The 22800-nt window shown below is 31.9% G+C and overlaps 1 protein-coding gene across 3 annotated transcripts; it reads left to right on the top strand.

Annotated features, from left to right (window-relative positions):
• The first annotated feature begins 4893 nt into the window (after window positions 1-4893).
• LOC147801872 (uncharacterized) lies at window positions 4894-22385 on the top strand. 3 transcript variants are annotated; one of them, XM_087155344.1, is made up of 6 exons: window positions 4924-5277; window positions 16960-17168; window positions 17882-18166; window positions 18361-18563; window positions 19912-20074; window positions 22187-22385. In XM_087155344.1, exons 1-6 carry the CDS (start codon window positions 5261-5263, stop codon window positions 22324-22326), a joined length of 1017 nt encoding a protein of 338 aa, XP_087011470.1. In that variant the 5' UTR covers window positions 4924-5260; the 3' UTR covers window positions 22327-22385. The 3 variants fall into 3 exon arrangements, with proteins under 3 accessions (XP_087011469.1, XP_087011470.1, XP_087011471.1); XM_087155345.1 differs by lacking the exon at window positions 4924-5277 and adding an exon at window positions 8940-16644; XM_087155343.1 differs by lacking the exons at window positions 16960-17168; window positions 17882-18166; window positions 18361-18563; window positions 19912-20074; window positions 22187-22385 and adding an exon at window positions 6862-16629 and having other exon boundaries at window positions 4894-5277.
• The last annotated feature ends 415 nt before the right edge of the window (window positions 22386-22800 follow it).

The following is a 22800-nucleotide window of genomic DNA, read 5'->3' as shown; positions in this document are numbered from 1 at the left end:
TGCTTATTTTTGATTTGCGATTTTTAAAAGCCCTTAAAAGTGCTTTTTTTTAATTCGAGGTTTGTAAAAAGTGCTTAATTTTCTGCATGTTAAAAAGAGATTTTTTCTTTACCGTGACGATTGTCGTCTGAAATTTCAAAAAATGCATGATTTTCACACTTTTCTCTGCAATATTAATCAGAAAGAAGTTACTTTATAATGATTAAGTAAAGTTTTTAAATTTTCTTTTGAATTTTATTGATTTTTTTTTATAAATTAAGAACTTTAAAAGATGGAAAACAATTTTGTTTCTGCACAAATCCTAATTATGATTTTTTTAAAGAAGTGATTAATATATTTTTGAGTGCTTAAAAGGTACTTATTTTTTGTTCAAAAATCTGGCTACGTACCTTGTTACATAAAATCGACAACTGAATAAAACAACGATAGCAAAATAGCAGATTTTGCTGACCGTTTCGATACTTTAAAAATAAAAATAACTGTAATTTTTAAAATTGCTTGATTATTTTCTCCAAAAGAGGGACGTTACTTTAATTTTTATTCTAAGCTTATTCATGAAATAGAAGCAAACATCATTTTAAAATCCAAATGGTTGCTCATATATTTTTTCTAAATTAGATATTTTGTGATTTACAGGTGTTTTGAAATTGACAATAATAGATTTTTATATTTATCAAATTGCTACTGTTTCTTATGAAAGTGGCCCTAAAGAATATTTAAAAAAATCAAATGACAACGAATTACTCAAAATAAAATTTTACTGTACTCAAGTATGATTCATACTATAAACGTGAATATATTTTGATTTTCATCTCTACTTTAAAATCTTATTGAACAAATATAATTTTAAAAAGATACAAAAAATCTAAATCCCGTATACACGTAAACACGTCTTTTCAAATTACATTAGATGAAATAACTAGGATATTTGAAATAGCGTTTAAAATGTCAACTTCATTTCTAGATCAATATTTACAAATTGATCAATATTTACGAGTTCATCATCTTTTCAATCATTTATCAAAGAGGCCCATCCTAATAATTTAATAAATAATTCCCATGATTAGTAGGAAAATAATGCAGTTAAAATTTGTAATTTCTCTAAGTTAACGATACTAATTTTTTTATTAGTAGGTTATTAATTGATACATAAATGGAATAATGTATCTAATGTTTGTTCACTCGCAGCTGTACCTGTGTATCTTGCCTTTCCTTTAAATGCGTTTTACTGTAGAGAATTAAATATTTCATATATACAAATTGGAGTTTTATTTGGCTCCTTAACTTTTAATGACATTTTATTACCGTTAACATTAAGTCTTCTAATTTTTTTAAAAATAGTTCAACGTATGAAAAGTCAAAAATAGTTCTGAAAAAACATTATTGGTTTTGAAAATAAAACTAAATAAATGTTATAAGCAGCTCTTCTGCAATCTTCTACAGTTATTGATTGATAAATATTAGGATTTTGAAATCCTTTAACATTACTAAAAACTATTTGCTGTTTTGTTGGCAAAATCAGTTACCGCTGTCAGTTGAATGGAAAGATTTTTGTACCGGTAATTAAACTAAAATAATCGCGAAGCTTTTCGTGACTTCTGCACACTGGCCCACGAGAAACTTAAGAACAAATAACTGGCAGAAGAGAATCCCTTCGCATAACTCCAGAAAAATATAATTTTGTTTGTAGTACTTCAGTTGCTTCATTTCCTGGCATACCTTAGTTTGAAATGAAGCAATTATTAATTGTTCTGCAAATGATCTAGCTTGGATAAAATTACCAACATGTAACAACCACCTAAGATACGTTTTAAATCCTATCCACAGTTCATGATTACATTGTTGATAAAACCAGGCTTTAAGTTTCGAAATAAGCCAAACTGAAGTTTTTAGAAACCTTCTATTTCAACTTAAAATGAGTCTGCAAATATATTGTTAACCTTTTGCTTACGGCGCTTAGCATGATAAAACATGTTGGTCCACTTATTGTACGAGCCGTAAGAAAAAGGTTACAAAATCAGCAATGAGCGAAAGTAAAAATGTTTCAAAAGCAATTTCCTTGAATAGACAGTAGCAAAAACCCTTCAGCATAATCACGGGCACTGCAGGAGTTTTTTTTTTTTCTTTTTTCTTTTTTTTTTTTTGCAACTTTTTGGGAGAAATAGAAAAAAAATATTTGAAGATAAAACGTTTACACAAAACTGTCAAGCTCAAAATTTTTCTTTACATATATATTTATGTTTTAATACTAAGTTCCTTTCATTGAGCTTAACGTAAATATCGGTTAGACCGAAGCTATTTATTTTTAACTATGCCATTTTTTGAAAACGGCCTTAAACTTTTTTTCAATGAAAAATATATAGCTGATTTGACAGAGGAGCAATAATCAATTGTTTGTTGCATGATAAAGTAAAACTAAGGAAAAAAGATTTCAGATTATTTTGTATTTCGGGAAATTTTAGTTTTATAAGTTGGAAAGAAAGAAAAGAAGGAAAATTTTGGGAAAGGAAAAATGATTAAGTACAGTAAGCGAAGAGAGGATTACTCCCTTCGTTTTTTCAAAATTTCGAATCCATACAAAATTTGAAACTGTGCAGATTTATAAACTAAATAAAATTTACTTTCAAACGGTCGTGTTATTCTTTTTATTTATCAAAAAATTTTAAAAATAAAGGAAATTAACAAAAAAATTTAAAATTTTAAAATTTTTTGATATTTCGATAAATTTGTCTTTTTTTTTGTGTAATATGGTTGAACACGCGAATTTCTCACATAATGAATGTCAATTAACTTTAAATGTAACAGTTTTGTTAGTTCATAATTTTTATTTTTATTTTTGGAAAGGTCAAAAATAAACTGTTCAACTTTTTATTTATTCCATTAAAGAAATAGTTCAATAAATACAAAAAAAACTAATAGTTTTCTTTGAATTTTAAATGCTTTCAGACTTTGAAATTTTTGGAAAATTTTAGACATTTTTAAATTGCATCCAGAAAATTGTCAAATAATTCAAAAAAAATTTTTATCAGCTCTAACACAGATTTTTTTTTAAAAAAATTTCTAGTTTATTTCCCACTTATTAATGTTAACTGAAGACGTCCATTAAATTGAGCAAATAAAAAGAAAGCTCAAATAATTTACGAACATTCATCAATCACAATAGTATAAGTAATTCACTTATAATATTTCAACTATTTTAAGCATTTAAAAGTTTGTACTGTAATTCTTATTGCAGCAGTTTAGTATCATTGAAAGGCTGTTATGAAAATATATTTCTTTTGCTTATCAATTGTTTGGTAAATCCCTCTACCGTTCATGGCTTACATCCGTTTATAATCTCCAACTTCGCTCTTATTGTTGAGTGTGTTAATCTAAATATCGTAAATACCATTTTCATTTTTTTTTCAGTTCCAACCCGTAAATTATGGAAATCAGCATCGATTTTTTTTCTACAAACATTGTTCTTTAGCAAGGCATTTTTACCACGATTATAGCATTGAATGTTTGCCTTTTCTTACAAGACATACAAAAAATCGCATTAGCATGGCGAGTATGAAGGTTGCTTACGTTACTTGAGAGAGAGAATTTTACATCGATATTAAATCATTCCAGATTTTATATTCGAGATATATTGGATCATTGTTTAAATTTATGATAATTTCTTATGGTAAAAGTTTAAAAATGTTTTTTTAATGATGTTTTAAGATGTAATGAGATTTATAGATTGAAAATAAATTATAGCAAGGGAGCTGGATGCTGCATTTAGCCTTTTATATATAGCAAGGGAGCTGGATGATGGGTTTAACCTTTAGATATAGCAAGGGAGCTGGATGATGCGTTTAACCTTTATGTATAGCGAGGGAGCTGGATGATGCGTTTAACCTTTATATATAGCAAGGGAGCTGGATGATGGGTTTAACCTTTATATATAGCAAGGGAGCTGGATGATGGGTTTAACTTTTAGATATAGCAAGGGAACTGGATGATGAGTTTAACTTTAGATATAGTAAGAGAGCTGGATGATGAGTTTAACCTCTTTTAGGTGAGCTTAACCTTTTCACTCCAAATTGTTTTTTAGGACTCAAGTAAAATAGAACTGGAAAAGTGGGAAAATCTAGGGAAATTGAATAAATTTGAAGTAGATTATGAAAACTCAACAGAAAATACCTGTTACATTTTTATTTTCCCCTTTAATATTCATAATCAATGATAAAATTAAATCATTATTCATTCCATTTTTCTATTATATATAAGGATAAGCAGTCTCTGACTATGAATTATTTGAACCTGACTGCACTCACTTAGTGTGCTCTATATACATAAAGGAAATATGTTGAATGTCTTGTACTGAAATATGTTGAATTTAATGCTTTCTTAATGCTATGGCCTGGACCCGAGAGCTAAAAAATATTTTGAAAATTTGTGTTGCATCCCTGATCTTGCATCCAATAAATGCCTACAATCCATTTTTGCAAGTCTATTTCCTGTCTTTTCTTATTAGTTTTTGAGTAAAAAGCTTAAAAATCGCAATGAAGAAAATGGCGAACATAAAAACAATGGGTCCATAATAGTTAAAAATTCAAAAAAAAAAAAAAGTCTGAGATGCAGAAATGGTGATTAACAGAAACCGTTGAGAGGGTGTTGGTGTACGATGATGTGAGGAGGAATCATAATAAGAATGTTCGATTTAGAATCAGTGCTTGTTTCGAATGCCTAGAAAAAAAAGGGGTTTCTAACACGAATTAAGAATATGCCCCTGAAAAATTTCATTTTTCCGACCATGAATGACGTCATGGAGTGACTCGGTCTTCTCAATGAACTCACAACAATAATATTTAGACTTTAAATACAATGTAAATTTCCCTTTTTGTTTTGTTTTCTTAGCAATTCCCAGCAAAAACATAAGTGCTGGCCGTTCGCGAAAAAACTGACGGCACCGTTGGGAAAGTGATAGTGATTATTACTGTATACTGGGTATACGTAGGCCCTTCATGGAACGCAGTGCAGAAAGTTTTCAAACATTCATTAAGCATTGGCCCTATAGATCGGCTACTGCGATTACCCAGCTTACACTAGTACCTGCTGGCCCCGTGACGGGCAGAAAGAAGGAAGACGTCTGTTTGGAACTCAACTCCAATAGATCGGCATCGATACATATAATAGTTTGAATCTTCTTAGCGGCAAACGTATTTAGATTTAGATTAGATAGAAACGTATTTAGATTCTCTGAGATTTTGATTTCGAGTTTTATCTTCAAAAGATGGAGAACTCTAATGGGTAAATATGTTTTTTCATTTATTTTTATTGTTTGTTTTTAAGATCAATATATTTTGTCATAAAAGAAGTCATTCCATACTGAAAATATTATTGCTCCTTCTTCAGAAATAGCTTTCGAATATTGTTAAATATATGTTAATTAATAATAATTGTTTAGTTTAAACACTTATTTTAAATAAATTTTTCCCGATGTTTTGCGATCGAAAGTAAATTGCTTAAACTCAGAATTCAAAGGTGCCATAAAGGAATGCAATTGCAATCCTATTTTGTTAAATTGCAAAAGTCTTTAAAATATTTCTTACATTAAAATGTTATTTTCCTTTTTCGTGGGAATGTACCTTTCATTTAATTTAGAATAAAATTAAGTTTTGTCCATTAATGATTAATTCGTACATTTTAACTGAATACTTTAATATTTAGTTGGAATTCATAAAACACTGATATTCTCTGCTTTTGTTTACAAATGTATTGCATATTTAATGATCTTAATTATTCGTATAAAATGTAATGATCATAATATCAATGTATGGATTGAATTCTCTCTCAGATGTTAGCGCTATGAAGATATATCTGTATTGTGATCTGTTATGCCAACTACAAACATCGAGGCTCCAAATGAAATGCAAACTTGTTAAATTTCACAGTATAGTACAACCACCAAGACAAATTTGGTGCAATGCCATCAATCCCGATGAAAAAAATACTTGCAAATTGTTTTTGAAAAATAAAAAAAAAATTCGGAAGCTTTAAATTTATGCATTTAAGTTTTTGGTGCACCTAATCTCAATGTAGTTTTTCAATGGTTCGCACTATGGATTTGCCATAGTTTTAAAAATCCTGATGTCATTATTACGATATATGAATCATTGTTTTCACTACAGCGCGAGAATCTTGCATATTTTTTTCTTTCATTAAATTCATTTTATTAATTAAATTCATTTCATTAATTTCATTTCTTTCATATTTTTTCTTTTCTTTCTCCTCGCATTAAAAAATTATTAATGCGAGAAGTTCGTGCACCCTATTAATGAATTTCAAAATGCGTGTATCTCGCGAATTTTGGAAAAAATTTCGTTTTCTCCCATTTCGAATGAAATCTGCTTCGTTTTTCTTCCTTGATCTTTCATTATTTTCAATATCGGTCCTTGTTATCTAGCTTCCCTATTTACCAGTATTGTTCAGAACCAGAACACCCCTTTCAGAACACATTTTTCTGCAACCACGTGTTCACCGTAGGTAAGGTTTCTTCATGTAAAACGTTTAAATTTTTTGTGCCTGAATGTAAGATGGACAAATACATTGTTAAGTTTGTTGAGAGTTTTAAGATATAGACTATTTAAAATAATGAACATTCTGCAATTATCCAACACATGCAGGTTCCTCATTATTCTGCTGCAGGTCATGATATGAAAATTTTCCAAAGTATCTCGTGATAAACGCGTATATATTTCAGTTTTCGAATTCTATATGATTGTGTGCTTTACTTTATTTCAAATAAATGCATAATAAAGCTAAATGGTGTTTTTAATGATTTAAAAATAAATTAATAAACTTCGATTAATAATAGTACCCCTCTTTGTTTAGTGTTCTTGGTAGAAAGACTTGTCCTCAGAAGCAACAAAAGAGGAGAAGGCTTTCTAAAGTTTTAGACGAACGTAAAAAAGAGGCAGCTTTGAACAAAATGTGTCAAAGTTTGTTGCCATCGACCTCGAAATTTATGTCCGTCGAACTCAATCCTCATTTGAGTACTGTGAGTTCAGATGATGATGATTCTGATCCAAATCAAATGCCCTCTATAGCACTGCATGGTCAGGAAGAGCAAAAAAATGTTTTTTTTGAAGATTATGATTTCAATGAAGGATTCAACCTTCCCCTTTCTTCTGCATCAAGTGATGAAGAGGTAGAAGAAATTGGATCCTTTTTGCGAAATTGGTATTTTGGGACTAATGGAGTAGCCATGAAACATCTAACTTCATTGTTAAAGGGGTTGAAAAAGTGGCATCCTGAATTACCAAGTACGGCAGCAACTTTGCTGAAAACCCCCCGCCGTGTTGATGTCCAACAAATGGGATCTGGCGAATTTTTTCACTTTGGACTGAAAAATGGCATTGAAAAGACTATGAAGCAGCACCATATTGTGAAGGACTCTCTGCTATTGGATTTTAACATTGATGGTCTTCCTTTATTTCGAAGCTCCAGAAAACAGTTTTGGCCCATTTTGTGTAGATTATATGCTTCACCCATGCCTGCTAATCCTTTCCTAGTCTCTCTTTTTTGTGGATTGACGAAGCCACCTGTTGAGGAATTTTTACAACCTGTTGTTCAGGAATTAAAAGATGTTCTTGTCAATGGTATAGTCATAAGTCCAGAAAATCAGAAATTGTCTGTTAAGGTGAGAAGTTTCATTTGCGATACGCCCGCACGCTGCTTCATTAAATGTGTTAAGAATTTTAATGGGTATAATGGGTGTGATCGTTGCGTTCAGCATGGTGAGCGAGTCAATAATCGTACAGTTTTTTTAGAAATGAAGGCAGATCTGCGCACTGACTATTCTTTTGAACAAATGATTCACGGTGGACATCATCTCGATCATCTAGTCAGTCCTTTAAATGATTTAAAGATTGGCATGGTATCTTCTTTTCCACATGATCCTATGCATTTAGTTTATCTCGGGATGATGAGAAAACTGTTATACTCTTGGAAAGGAAAGGGATCATCACATCTTGGAAAACTTCGGGCAAGGGACAGGATCAGACTCGATGATATGATAACATCTTCCAAGTCTTTGTGGCCTTCTGATTTCGCTCGTGAGCCAAGATCCTTAAATGAGCTAGACTATTGGAAAGCTACTGAGCTGAGGCAATTTCTTCTTTATCTTGGCCCAGTTTTGCTGAAGGATATTCTTCCAATAGAATATTATTCTCATTTTATGCTTCTTTTCATCGCCATCAGTATAATGAGTGTTGCCAAGTACATGCACCTGATCGATGTTGCTAAAAAGTGTTTGTCAGACTTCGTTCGAGATAGCAAGAAGTTATATGGCAAAGAATTTTTAATTTATAACACGCATTCTTTGTTGCATTTACCAGCAGATGCAGAGCGATTGGGTCCCTTGCCTTCTTTTAGTGCATTCCCATTTGAAAACTTCTTGGGTAGCCTGAAGACTATCCTGATGAAACCGAATTCACCATTACAACAGGTTGTGAAGAGGTTGGCCGAAAAAAATCTATGTTTCTTTGAGCCAGAAAATGTTGGGAAAAGCAAGGGTTTTAATTCTTTAAAGGGAAACAATGACAAAGATTTGCCAACTGCTGGAGTTCAAGGGCTGAACTTACATGGCCTTGCTTGTGAGGAATATAAGTTGACGACAAAACCCAGGGACTGTGTTGTTCTCCTTGAAGGAAACATAATTTTAAAAATTTTTAATTTTGTTCAGAATGAAAATGGATATCATTTAATTGGGAAGAGGTTTAATCTGAAGAGTTTTTCGAGTTTTTATTCAGGGCCTATAAACATGGAAGTTTTTGATATCTTTAGAGTTGATGAACTTTCTGAAAGTTTTGAATCATTTCATTCTTCTAATATCAAATGCAAGGCCATGTTGATTAAATATCATGATAGTTATGTCTGTGTACCTCTTCTCCATGCATCAACATAGCACTACAAATCCATTACCATCTCCACCATATCCATTACCATCTCCACCATATCCATTTGTTGATCAAATATCACGATAGTTATGTGTGTGTACCTCTTCTCCGTGCATCAACATAGCACTACAAATCCATTACCATCTCCACCATATCCATTACCATCTCCACCATATCCATTTGTTGATCAAATATCACGATAGTTATGTGTGTGTACCTCTTCTCCGTGCATCAATATAGCACTACAAATCCATTACCATCTCCACCATATCCATTACCATCTCATGTCGACATTGTCCAAACAAATCGCCACACCAACTTTTGTTATAACTTGCTACTCCAGTCTACTTCTTTGCAATCCTATTCCTTCTTCAGTTATGCTACTTATTTATCTCAGTCTTTGCAGTAACAAAATGATTACTTCGGATGCAGTGCTATATACAGGGGCAAGTGAAGAAATCTTATGCCTTGAGCACTAACTGAACATAATCGTCAAATAACTTCTCATATCTATTGCAATGCCATGCCGATCAAATATTATAGTTATGTGTGTGTACCTCTTCTCCATATATGAACATAGTACCAGTAATCCATTACCGTGTATATTCCATCTCATGTCGACATTGTCCAAACAAATCGCCACACCAACTTTTGTTATAACTTGCTACTCCAGTCTACTTCTTTGCAATCCTATTCCTTCTTCAGTTATGCTACTTATTTATCTCAGTCTTTGCAGTAACAAAATGATTACTTCGGATGCAGTGCTATATACAGGGGCAAGTGAAGAAATCTTATGCCTTGAGCACTAACTGAACATAATCGTCAAATAACTTCTCATATCTATTGCAATGCCATGCCGATCAAATATTATAGTTATGTGTGTCTACCTCTTCTCCATATATGAACATAGTACCAGTAATCCATTACCGTGTATATTCCATCTCATGTCGACATTGTCCAAACAAATCGCCACACCAACTTTTGTTATAACTTGCTACTCCAGTCTACTTCTTTGCAATCCTATTCCTTCTTCAGTTATGCTACTTATTTATCTCAGTCTTTGCAGTAACAAAATGATTACTTCGGATGCAGTGCTATATACAGGGGCAAGTGAAGAAATCTTATGCCTTGAGCACTAACTGAACATAATCGTCAAATAACTTCTCATATCTATTGCAATGCCATGCCGATCAAATATTATAGTTATGTGTGTGTACCTCTTCTCCATATATGAACATAGTACCAGTAATCCATTACCGTGTATATTCCATCTCATGTCGACATTGTCCAAACAAATCGCCACACCAACTTTTGTTATAACTTGCTACTCCAGTCTACTTCTTTGCAATCCTATTCCTTCTTCAGTTATGCTACTTATTTATCTCAGTCTTTGCAGTAACAAAATGATTACTTCGGATGCAGTGCTATATACAGGGGCAAGTGAAGAAATCTTATGCCTTGAGCACTAACTGAACATAATCGTCAAATAACTTCTCATATCTATTGCAATGCCATGCCGATCAAATATTATAGTTATGTGTGTGTACCTCTTCTCCATATATGAACATAGTACCAGTAATCCATTACCGTGTATATTCCATCTCATGTCGACATTGTCCAAACAAATCGCCACACCAACTTTTGTTATAACTTGCTACTCCAGTCTACTTCTTTGCAATCCTATTCCTTCTTCAGTTATGCTACTTATTTATCTCAGTCTTTGCAGTAACAAAATGATTACTTCGGATGCAGTGCTATATACAGGGGCAAGTGAAGAAATCTTATGCCTTGAGCACTAACTGAACATAATCGTCAAATAACTTCTCATATCTATTGCAATGCCATGCCGATCAAATATTATAGTTATGTGTGTGTACCTCTTCTCCATATATGAACATAGTACCAGTAATCCATTACCGTGTATATTCCATCTCATGTCGACATTGTCCAAACAAATCGCCACACCAACTTTTGTTATAACTTGCTACTCCAGTCTACTTCTTTGCAATCCTATTCCTTCTTCAGTTATGCTACTTATTTATCTCAGTCTTTGCAGTAACAAAATGATTACTTCGGATGCAGTGCTATATACAGGGGCAAGTGAAGAAATCTTATGCCTTGAGCACTAACTGAACATAATCGTCAAATAACTTCTCATATCTATTGCAATGCCATGCCGATCAAATATTATAGTTATGTGTGTCTACCTCTTCTCCATATATGAACATAGTACCAGTAATCCATTACCGTGTATATTCCATCTCATGTCGACATTGTCCAAACAAATCGCCACACCAACTTTTGTTATAACTTGCTACTCCAGTCTACTTCTTTGCAATCCTATTCCTTCTTCAGTTATGCTACTTATTTATCTCAGTCTTTGCAGTAACAAAATGATTACTTCGGATGCAGTGCTATATACAGGGGCAAGTGAAGAAATCTTATGCCTTGAGCACTAACTGAACATAATCGTCAAATAACTTCTCATATCTATTGCAATGCCATGCCGATCAAATATTATAGTTATGTGTGTGTACCTCTTCTCCATATATGAACATAGTACCAGTAATCCATTACCGTGTATATTCCATCTCATGTCGACATTGTCCAAACAAATCGCCACACCAACTTTTGTTATAACTTGCTACTCCAGTCTACTTCTTTGCAATCCTATTCCTTCTTCAGTTATGCTACTTATTTATCTCAGTCTTTGCAGTAACAAAATGATTACTTCGGATGCAGTGCTATATACAGGGGCAAGTGAAGAAATCTTATGCCTTGAGCACTAACTGAACATAATCGTCAAATAACTTCTCATATCTATTGCAATGCCATGCCGATCAAATATTATAGTTATGTGTGTGTACCTCTTCTCCATATATGAACATAGTACCAGTAATCCATTACCGTGTATATTCCATCTCATGTCGACATTGTCCAAACAAATCGCCACACCAACTTTTGTTATAACTTGCTACTCCAGTCTACTTCTTTGCAATCCTATTCCTTCTTCAGTTATGCTACTTATTTATCTCAGTCTTTGCAGTAACAAAATGATTACTTCGGATGCAGTGCTATATACAGGGGCAAGTGAAGAAATCTTATGCCTTGAGCACTAACTGAACATAATCGTCAAATAACTTCTCATATCTATTGCAATGCCATGCCGATCAAATATTATAGTTATGTGTGTCTACCTCTTCTCCATATATGAACATAGTACCAGTAATCCATTACCGTGTATATTCCATCTCATGTCGACATTGTCCAAACAAATCGCCACACCAACTTTTGTTATAACTTGCTACTCCAGTCTACTTCTTTGCAATCCTATTCCTTCTTCAGTTATGCTACTTATTTATCTCAGTCTTTGCAGTAACAAAATGATTACTTCGGATGCAGTGCTATATACAGGGGCAAGTGAAGAAATCTTATGCCTTGAGCACTAACTGAACATAATCGTCAAATAACTTCTCATATCTATTGCAATGCCATGCCGATCAAATATTATAGTTATGTGTGTGTACCTCTTCTCCATATATGAACATAGTACCAGTAATCCATTACCGTGTATATTCCATCTCATGTCTACATTGTCCAAACAAATCGCCACACCAACTTTTGTTATAACTTGCTACTCCAGTCTACTTCTTTGCAATCCTATTCCTTCTTCAGTTATGCTACTTATTATTTATCTTAGTCTTTATAGTAACAAGATGATTATCTCTGATAAATCAGTTCCGAGTACCCTCCGAGTCCCGAGTATAAATCAGTACTCTCCGAGAATTCAAACAATTAGGTTAATATTTATTATAAACTGAAAACTGTTTCCAATTCAGCAGAAGTGTTTCATCCAAAATTATTTTTCCCCTCTGAGAATTCAAACGACTAAGTTAATGCTTACTATGAACTAAAAACTCTTTACATCATCATATCCAATGCTGCTTCAATTGAACCAAATGTGTGAATTCCCAAAGTATATTCCAACAGGAGTGTTTCATCCGAAATTGTTTTTCCCCTCTGAGAATTCAAACGAACTAAGTTAATGCTTGCTATGAACTAAAAACTCTTTACTCTACATCATCATATCCAATGCTGCTTCAATTGAACCAAGTGTGTGAATTCCCTAAGTATATTCCAACAGGAGTGTTTCATCCGAAATTATTTTTCCCCTCTGAGAATTCAAACGACTAAGTTAATGCTTACTATGAACTAAAAACTCTTTACATCATCATATCCAATGCTGCTTCAATTGAACCAAATGTGTGAATTCCCAAAGTATATTCCAACAGGAGTGTTTCATCCGAAATTGTTTTTCCCCTCTGAGAATTCAAACGAACTAAGTTAATGCTTATTATGAACTAAAAACTCTTTACTCTACATCATCATATCCAATGCTGCTTCAATTGAACCAAGTGTGTGATTTCCCTAAGTATATTCCAGCAGGAGTGTTTCATCCGAAATTGTTTTTCCCCTCTGAGAATTCAAACGACTAAGTTAATGCTTACTATGAACTAAAAACTCTCTACATCATCATATCCAATGCTGCTTCAATTGAACCAAATGTGTGAATTCCCTAAGTATATTCCAACAGAAGTGTTTCATCTGAAATTGTTTTTCCCCTCCGAGAATTCGAGCGATTAGGTTAATATTTCTTATAAACTTAAAACTGTCTCCAATTCAGCAGGAGTGTTTCATCCGAAATTGTTTTTCCCCTCTGAGATTTCAAACGACTAAGTTAATGCTTACTATGAACTAAAAACTCTCTACATCATCATATCCAATGCTGCTTCAATTGAACCAAATGTGTGAATTCCCTAAGTATATTCCAACAGAAGTGTTTCATCTGAAATTGTTTTTCCCCTCCGAGAATTCGAGCGATTAGGTTAATATTTCTTATAAACTTAAAACTGTCTCCAATTCAGCAGGAGTGTTTCATCCGAAATTGTTTTTCCCCTCTGAGAATTCAAACGACTAAGTTAATGCTTACTATGAACTAAAAACTCTCTACATCATCATATCCAATGCTGCTTCAATTGAACCAAATGTGTGAATTCCCTAAGTATATTCCAACAGAAGTGTTTCATCTGAAATTGTTTTTCCCCTCCGAGAATTCGAGCGATTAGGTTAATATTTCTTATAAACTTAAAACTGTCTCCAATTCAGCAGGAGTGTTTCATCCGAAATTGTTTTTCCCCTCTGAGAATTCAAACGACTAAGTTAATGCTTACTATGAACTAAAAACTCTCTACATCATCATATCCAATGCTGCTTCAATTGAACCAAATGTGTGAATTCCCTAAGTATATTCCAACAGAAGTGTTTCATCTGAAATTGTTTTTCCCCTCCGAGAATTCGAGCGATTAGGTTAATATTTCTTATAAACTTAAAACTGTCTCCAATTCAGCAGGAGTGTTTCATCCGAAATTGTTTTTCCCCTCTGAGAATTCAAACGACTAAGTTAATGCTTACTATGAACTAAAAACTCTCTACATCATCATATCCAATGCTGCTTCAATTGAACCAAATGTGTGAATTCCCTAAGTATATTCCAACAGAAGTGTTTCATCTGAAATTGTTTTTCCCCTCCGAGAATTCGAGCGATTAGGTTAATATTTCTTATAAACTTAAAACTGTCTCCAATTCAGCAGGAGTGTTTCATCCGAAATTGTTTTTCCCCTCTGAGAATTCGAGCGATTAGGTTAATATTTCTTATAAACTTAAAACTGTCTCCAATTCAGCAGGAGTGTTTCATCCGAAATTGTTTTTCCCCTCTGAGAATTCAAACGACTAAGTTAATGCTTACTATGAACTAAAAACTCTCTACATCATCATATCCAATGCTGCTTCAATTGAACCAAATGTGTGAATTCCCTAAGTATATTCCAACAGAAGTGTTTCATCTGAAATTGTTTTTCCCCTCCGAGAATTCGAGCGATTAGGTTAATATTTCTTATAAACTTAAAACTGTCTCCAATTCAGCAGGAGTGTTTCATCCGAAATTGTTTTTCCCCTCTGAGAATTCAAACGACTAAGTTAATGCTTACTATGAACTAAAAACTCTCTACATCATCATATCCAATGCTGCTTCAATTGAACCAAATGTGTGAATTCCCTAAGTATATTCCAACAGAAGTGTTTCATCTGAAATTGTTTTTCCCCTCCGAGAATTCGAGCGATTAGGTTAATATTTCTTATAAACTTAAAACTGTCTCCAATTCAGCAGGAGTGTTTCATCCGAAATTGTTTTTCCCCTCTGAGAATTCAAACGACTAAGTTAATGCTTACTATGAACTAAAAACTCTCTACATCATCATATCCAATGCTGCTTCAATTGAACCAAATGTGTGAATTCCCTAAGTATATTCCAACAGAAGTGTTTCATCTGAAATTGTTTTTCCCCTCCGAGAATTCGAGCGATTAGGTTAATATTTCTTATAAACTTAAAACTGTCTCCAATTCAGCAGGAGTGTTTCATCCGAAATTGTTTTTCCCCTCTGAGAATTCAAACGACTAAGTTAATGCTTACTATGAACTAAAAACTCTCTACATCATCATATCCAATGCTGCTTCAATTGAACCAAATGTGTGAATTCCCTAAGTATATTCCAACAGAAGTGTTTCATCTGAAATTGTTTTTCCCCTCCGAGAATTCGAGCGATTAGGTTAATATTTCTTATAAACTTAAAACTGTCTCCAATTCAGCAGGAGTGTTTCATCCGAAATTGTTTTTCCCCTCTGAGAATTCAAACGACTAAGTTAATGCTTACTATGAACTAAAAACTCTCTACATCATCATATCCAATGCTGCTTCAATTGAACCAAATGTGTGAATTCCCTAAGTATATTCCAACAGAAGTGTTTCATCTGAAATTGTTTTTCCCCTCCGAGAATTCGAGCGATTAGGTTAATATTTCTTATAAACTTAAAACTGTCTCCAATTCAGCAGGAGTGTTTCATCCGAAATTGTTTTTCCCCTCTGAGAATTCAAACGACTAAGTTAATGCTTACTATGAACTAAAAACTCTCTACATCATCATATCCAATGCTGCTTCAATTGAACCAAATGTGTGAATTCCCTAAGTATATTCCAACAGAAGTGTTTCATCTGAAATTGTTTTTCCCCTCCGAGAATTCGAGCGATTAGGTTAATATTTCTTATAAACTTAAAACTGTCTCCAATTCAGCAGGAGTGTTTCATCCGAAATTGTTTTTCCCCTCTGAGAATTCAAACGACTAAGTTAATGCTTACTATGAACTAAAAACTCTTTACATCATCATATCCAATGCTGCTTCAACTGAACCAAACGTGTGAATTCCCAAAGTATATTCCAACAGGAGTGTTTCATCTGAAATTGTTTTTCCCCTCCGAGAATTCGAGCGATTAGGTTAATATTTCTTATAAACTTAAAACTGTCTCCAATTCAGCAGGAGTGTTTCATCCGAAATTGTTTTTCCCCTCTGAGAATTCAAACGACTAAGTAATGCTTACTATGAACTAAAAACTCTCTACATCATCATATCCAATGCTGCTTCAATTGAACCAAATGTGTGAATTCCCTAAGTATATTCCAACAGGAGTGTTTCATCCGAAATTATTTTTCCTCTATGAGAATTCAAACGACTAAGTTAATGTTTTTTTATGAACTAAAAACTGTTTACTTTACAGTGGCATATCCCATGCTCATTCAACCAATTAAATGTGTGCAGACCCAAGGTAAATTCCAACAGAAGTGGTTCATTGAAAATTATTTTTCCTTGTGAGAATGCAAACAAGTAATTAAATAGTTGTAATGATTGACTAAATTGAATATGTACTCTTAGGTAACGTCATTTATAATGTCCGAGAAATTTGTATTTTAAATGCTTGCTTGTATTTTAAATGCTAGAATTCTTAGTATTATATTTCAATACCCGGTCCTTTTCGTTGACTTCTATTAATAATGGATGAAAGTTAAACTTCTGTAAAATTTTTGATTTGTAGAACATTAGTAACTGTTAATTTTTTAACTCATTTAATCTTTTCTCTTAGATCAAGCTTAGAATACTGTGTAGTAGATTTCGTTCAAGAAAATGGAAAAGTGGCAGTCGTGCCTTTTGAATGGCTAATCGAAGACGATGAGACCGATGGCGGATACCTCTGCTGGTTTCCGCCGCAAAATTTAAAAAGAAATGTGCTCCAAAAAGTTTCTCCCTCAGATGGGTGGGATCTATGGCCGGCAAAAGTAATCCATTATTCAAGTAAGCATATCTTTATTCCACTCTGTCTTGATTTTTTGTTTTTTCCATTCAAAAGTGTTAATCAAGTTTTGGGATTTCATATCCTTTTATAAAATGTACATAATAGAAAGATTGTTTTGAATCAAAAAAAATTTTTTTCTTCATGTTTTTCTTTTCTTTTGTAAAAATCATATCGTAATATTTTGGCAGACACTTTGACCTCAGATTAACAAATATTTTTGTATCGAACAACTTTACATACCTATTTATTATTAAGAAATTAAACCGTAAGAGAAGGCTGTTTAAATACTTTCAAACAGCTTTTGTCTTTGTGCCATAGTAAGATACTTAGTGTCCTTAAAATATTGTATTTCATTTTTATTGTATGGTGTTTTAAAATTGTTCACGAGTAATATTAATTAACACAATTTTTTTTTCTTTTTTTAGACAAATCTGTGTTCGATATTTATAACTGAGAAAAATCTTTTTCAAATTTCCGCTTTAAATTCATTTCATTTTAGAAAGTCTGATATGAATATAAGTTTTGGTATTTGAAGCAGTACATTTTCAATAAATTGTAAGAGTATGAAAATTAATAATAAATGCTTTTCATTTTTAAATTAATTATATTAAAATTTGACTGATTTTTATTGGGAATTTATTCTAATTCAATAGCAAACTTATACATTTTATCAATGCTATGAAAGTTTAAAAGAAAAATCATAATTTTTTAGAAACCTATAAGGCTGCTGATGCCGTACTGAAAGAATATCTAGTAAGAAGCGATGTTGAAATGTTTTCGGAAGAGGAGCCGCGTCATGCAATCATACCTACCTCCAGTCCTCAAGTCTCATACATCCTCTCCTCTACTCCACCAGCTCCTAAGAGAGCTAACGTCAGGCTGGCTACGCAATCTTTATTTGCTGAGAGTGCTATTGAAAGTCCTCTCACAATGAAAGAGGCGAGGGCTGGTTTGCTAGCAACAAGTGCTCAGTGCACAAGTTGTGCCAAAAATGAAGGTATTTTAGTTTTTTTTTTATAGAACACCATCCACCGAAAAATAATATTTCGGTTTAATGATTTATTGTTTACAAATAAATGTCCTAAATCATTTATACTTTCAAGTCTTTGTATAATCTGAAAACTCTAAAGCAGGTAAATGAGTAGCTGATAATGTTCAGTAGAATTTTTATTTAAAATTTTATTTTATCAGGTTTTTATAGCTCAATGGCCTCGGACATGCGTAAGGTTTTAGAGGAGATAGCTCTGTTGCGCCAAGATGTCAACTGTGTCTCCCAAACTCTGCATGTCCAACGTCCCGACACTGAGAAGTCAGAGGACTTCCAGCTCATGGAGGCTGGAGAAATGCAATTGCTGGAGGTTGAGCTGGAATCTAGTGAAAAATTCTCCAAAATGGTGAGATTTCTGTTTTCTCAAAGAATTGTGTTTTGTATTAATATTCTTTGTTTAGAGTTCAGGTGATTCAGCTCTTCTAATTTTTAAAATTGAATAAGAGTAAATTTTTTCTGCATAAATGAGGATTAATTAAAAGCTGAGTAATAAAGTGCTAGTTTTATTTGAAACGTTATGTTTGATCCTTGGGGTATCAACAACTTGTGTACTGCAAACATGTGTGCCAAATAATTTTTTAAAGCTTTTCTAAATCCTATTGTTTGCCCAAAAATATATGAACTAAATATAATTATCAATAGTAATAAATTAAACTAAATTTGTCTTTGCTTTTTGTGAATTATCTTTGTAAGGTATTAAAATAAAGACAGATGCCATTCGTTGCAGGTTGTTCTCTTTTATGCTGAAATAATGTGGATAAAAAAACTTGTGAATTGTTTGTCAAGGCATAAAGAAGTTAGAAATTCTAGTCATATTAAACTAAAAACCCTTTATTTTTATAAATAATTCAAAATCATGTATATAATATCTTGGATTATATGTAATATCTTTGATATGTTTTAGGAATTGTGAAACTTAAATTTGTTGCATCATTGTAGTAAAAAATAGGTACATAACTTCCATCAAAATTTAGTTCATTTTTTAGATGTGAGATGATTTACATGTGTTTAACTTCTTGAAAAGGTTTTTTGCAATAACAGGACACTATTTGCACAAATTCACTAAAGCAGGACCCTGGCTGAAAGAATGTGACTTAACTATTAACGAGTAGTGTTTCACAATTTTACAAAAACAAGACCTTTAATAAAATGTCTGTATAGACACTTGAGTATACTGTCTCAAAAACCTTGTTATGCAAAAAATATTTTACCCCCTTGGCATTCACCTGATGTTAATTTAATTTTCTATGTTGAAAAATTTCTTCATAGGAATTCAAAACCATGTTCTGTATTTTTTTCGAATTGGAAAGTGAATTTTTTCAGACAAGTCCCAATCTAAATTTATTGTAAATCAATTATTTTCTGTTTAATGCGTAGTTATTGTCTTACTTTAAAAGGTAAAATTATAATTATTGTGTTTTGACTTTGTTGACCTAGGATATTTATTACTAGTTATTCTTATGTTTCATGACTACTTTTAAGAGCGATATTTTACAATATATTTTCCCTTTGTTTAGGTTTAGTTCAACTTATTGTCTCAAAAACTAGATTTTTTTAGGATTCCTTCCAATTTGAGATATACACAGTATACCGTATTTTATTTTCCTTTCTTTAACTTTGTAGGCAGTATAATGTGCTCATGTAATTTATGTGCTTTTGAATTTCATAGTTTTGAGTTTCATTGTTATTTTTAGGTTAAAAATTTGGGACATTTCGGGGGCAGGGACTGCAATGAGGTGACAAGGAGGATTCTTGCTGCCCTACTATCCCATGAGGCTGCCTGTGGCTTCAACTGGATTGGTGGCTATGGCAAATTAGGAATGAAGACTTTTCCAAGGGTCCTCCAAATGATATCAGGTAACATATGTATTCCTTGAAGTGTACATTCAGTCTATTCATTCTTTTCTATTTAATGTAACAATCTTATATGTTGAAGATGTGTATCAGAAATAAAACTTCTAGGTTCAGTCAATATAAATTTTTTATCTTCATTGTTTACTTTAACCCCTTAACGAACAGGTTTTTTGGGAGAAAGAGAAACGCCCCCCCAAAAAAAAAATTTTTAAACGTAAAATACACTTAAGGACCATTTTTCCATTTGTTGCCATTGCCGGTTCAACTTTTCTTTTGGTGGACAATTTTTATATACTGCACTTTTGTTCCATGGAAAAAGGCTATATTTTATTCTTGAATAATTTTAAAGCTTACAATCCTGTGTAAATGATAAATATCAATAAGCTTATGATACAGGGCCACTCGAATTATCTAGTGGGCACAGTTTATCTTGTTAAGCACGCTGTAATTAACTGGAGTGCAGAAGTTATGGGGTTAACATATTGAAACAAATATCCATATATTATCTTATATTACCGGATTCGGCGTATAAATTCTGTTTTTTCCTACACAATGATGTAATTATGAAAACGATACAGATTTTACAACTAACTGATTCCTGTACATTTTTTCACGCATCAGTTGAAAATAGTTCTCTGTTACTAAAACAATCAGCATAAGCAACATAAAAGGTATAAGAATTATTTTACTCTCAAGAAAAAATTAAAATTTCATCATTCATGAAATGATTACATTTTATAAGGATGCAAATAGAGATATGAAAATACAATGAAATACCTGGAAAAAACTTCCCCCTTTGCAATAATTGATAAAACAGTATCTAATACAAGAAACAAAGTTCATGAATGTAATAAAATCAGCTCGCTACCTGATAGAAGCAGGACACAATTTTATTTTTAATTGCTTAGGAAAACTTGGCCTAAAAGATAGATTAAAGAGAGATTCAATTTTATTGTTCTCAAGTTAGTAATTTTCATTGATAAAATAATTATTATATTATATTATTTTGTAGACATTTAATTTAGCTATATTCATTAATGATTTAAGTCTTATGATGAAATAATCAACTTTAAACATTTATTGTTTTATTAAGACTATGAGCCGTTTTCAAATGACAAGAAAATATTACAGAGTTGGCAAGTAATTATTAAAATATAATTTTGCTATCATAAGTTTCATATGAAATTGTGAATAAATAATTAAATGAAAAATAACTAATAAAAAAATTAAAAGCATTAGACAATTTTAATTCTAAAATCCAAAAACATTTGAATGTGTCAGGTAAAATTTTTGTTACTTTTTTATTATTGATTTCTTAAAAATAAACTTTTACTTTGTTTTTAAAATATTCCATGCAATTTTACTTAAAATAGATTTTGTACATCATATTTTTTAATACTCATTTTGAAATATTTCAATAAAAGTCATAAGTTTATGAACGCTTTTGGGAGCCACCGTAAATATAAAAAGTTATTGATATAAAATTGCCTTGAATGGTTTTATTTTGATTAATGAAAATGTATTACTTGATACTTGAACAAGGTTTTTGTGCTCATTCTGTATTTGCCATTGAGTACACTTTGAGAAAAAACTACTTTAAGTGAGACATTTAAAAAAAATTATATGCTATAAAAGCAAATTCTACAAGCATATTATTTTCTAAAAATAATGTTGTACTAAAACGTTTAAAAAACATTGGCAAAATGTTAAAATAACATTTTAAATAAAATATTTCATAATATTGGCACTTTTCTTGTACCCATCATACACTTCATGAGAAAAAACCATTCTTATCTGAAAATTTTAAGATTTTTACCTGGAAAAATCTGAAACCTGATTTGAGTGACCACCCTGATTATTCACAATGATTGTTTCAAGGACTATGAAAGCATATTACCTGCTATTAGTTTTTAAAAATTTAAATTCCCTTCAAGAATTTTGTTAGTAAATTTCTATTAGTATATTTAAATATCTCATAATTAAAGAACTCATTTATTTAGAGTATTATTTTCAAGTAATTCTTTTTTCTTTCAGCATAAACTTTTCTTATCATTGTTTTGTTAAAAATAGGGTTATGATTTTGCTCATAATTAATTAATCAAATGTTTATTTTAGTGGCAGTCCGGCAGAACCCAGCAACGAAAGTTGCAAAACAAGCTGATGTTGAACTTATTGTGAAAAGGTGGCTGAGGACTGCTGCTGATAGAAATGGAGGAAGGAATAAACGAAAAAATGTTGTAGATCAGTTACAGTAATTTTGTGTAGTTATTTTTATAGTAGTTGTGTTGATGAATAAAATTATGTTTAACAAGTATTTTGACTACTTTTTTCAAATGGAAATTTACATATCAGCCGAATATATCGTATTTTGTATATGTTGTAAAATTAGATCAAATAGTTGCATAGATTAAATTTCAGTTTTGTACACATGTACGCTGAGAACAATTTGCAGAGTTTAGATTTGTTCTGTGTGTCAGTTACTTTATGGCTTATTTATAGGTTATCAATTTTATATTTGCATTTGATAAACTTTTTTCATGTATATTAAAATAATCTTAGGATAACATTTTTATTGAGGAATATATTAATTCTAAGGTAACAAAGTAATAGTATTGAACAAAGGTTCATTAGGTAAGACTGCTTCAATTAAGCATTTCTTACGATTTCTATCTTAATTAAATGACTGAGCTTAGATATATTGTAAAAACAAGTACTCCTAACTCTAAATT

This window comes from Parasteatoda tepidariorum, chromosome 11, assembly GCF_982258835.1.
Source record: "Parasteatoda tepidariorum strain Cologne lab strain chromosome 11, Ptep-v5.0, whole genome shotgun sequence".
NCBI lineage: Eukaryota > Metazoa > Arthropoda > Arachnida > Araneae > Theridiidae > Parasteatoda > Parasteatoda tepidariorum.
This window is presented reverse-complemented; position numbering and strand designations above follow the sequence as displayed.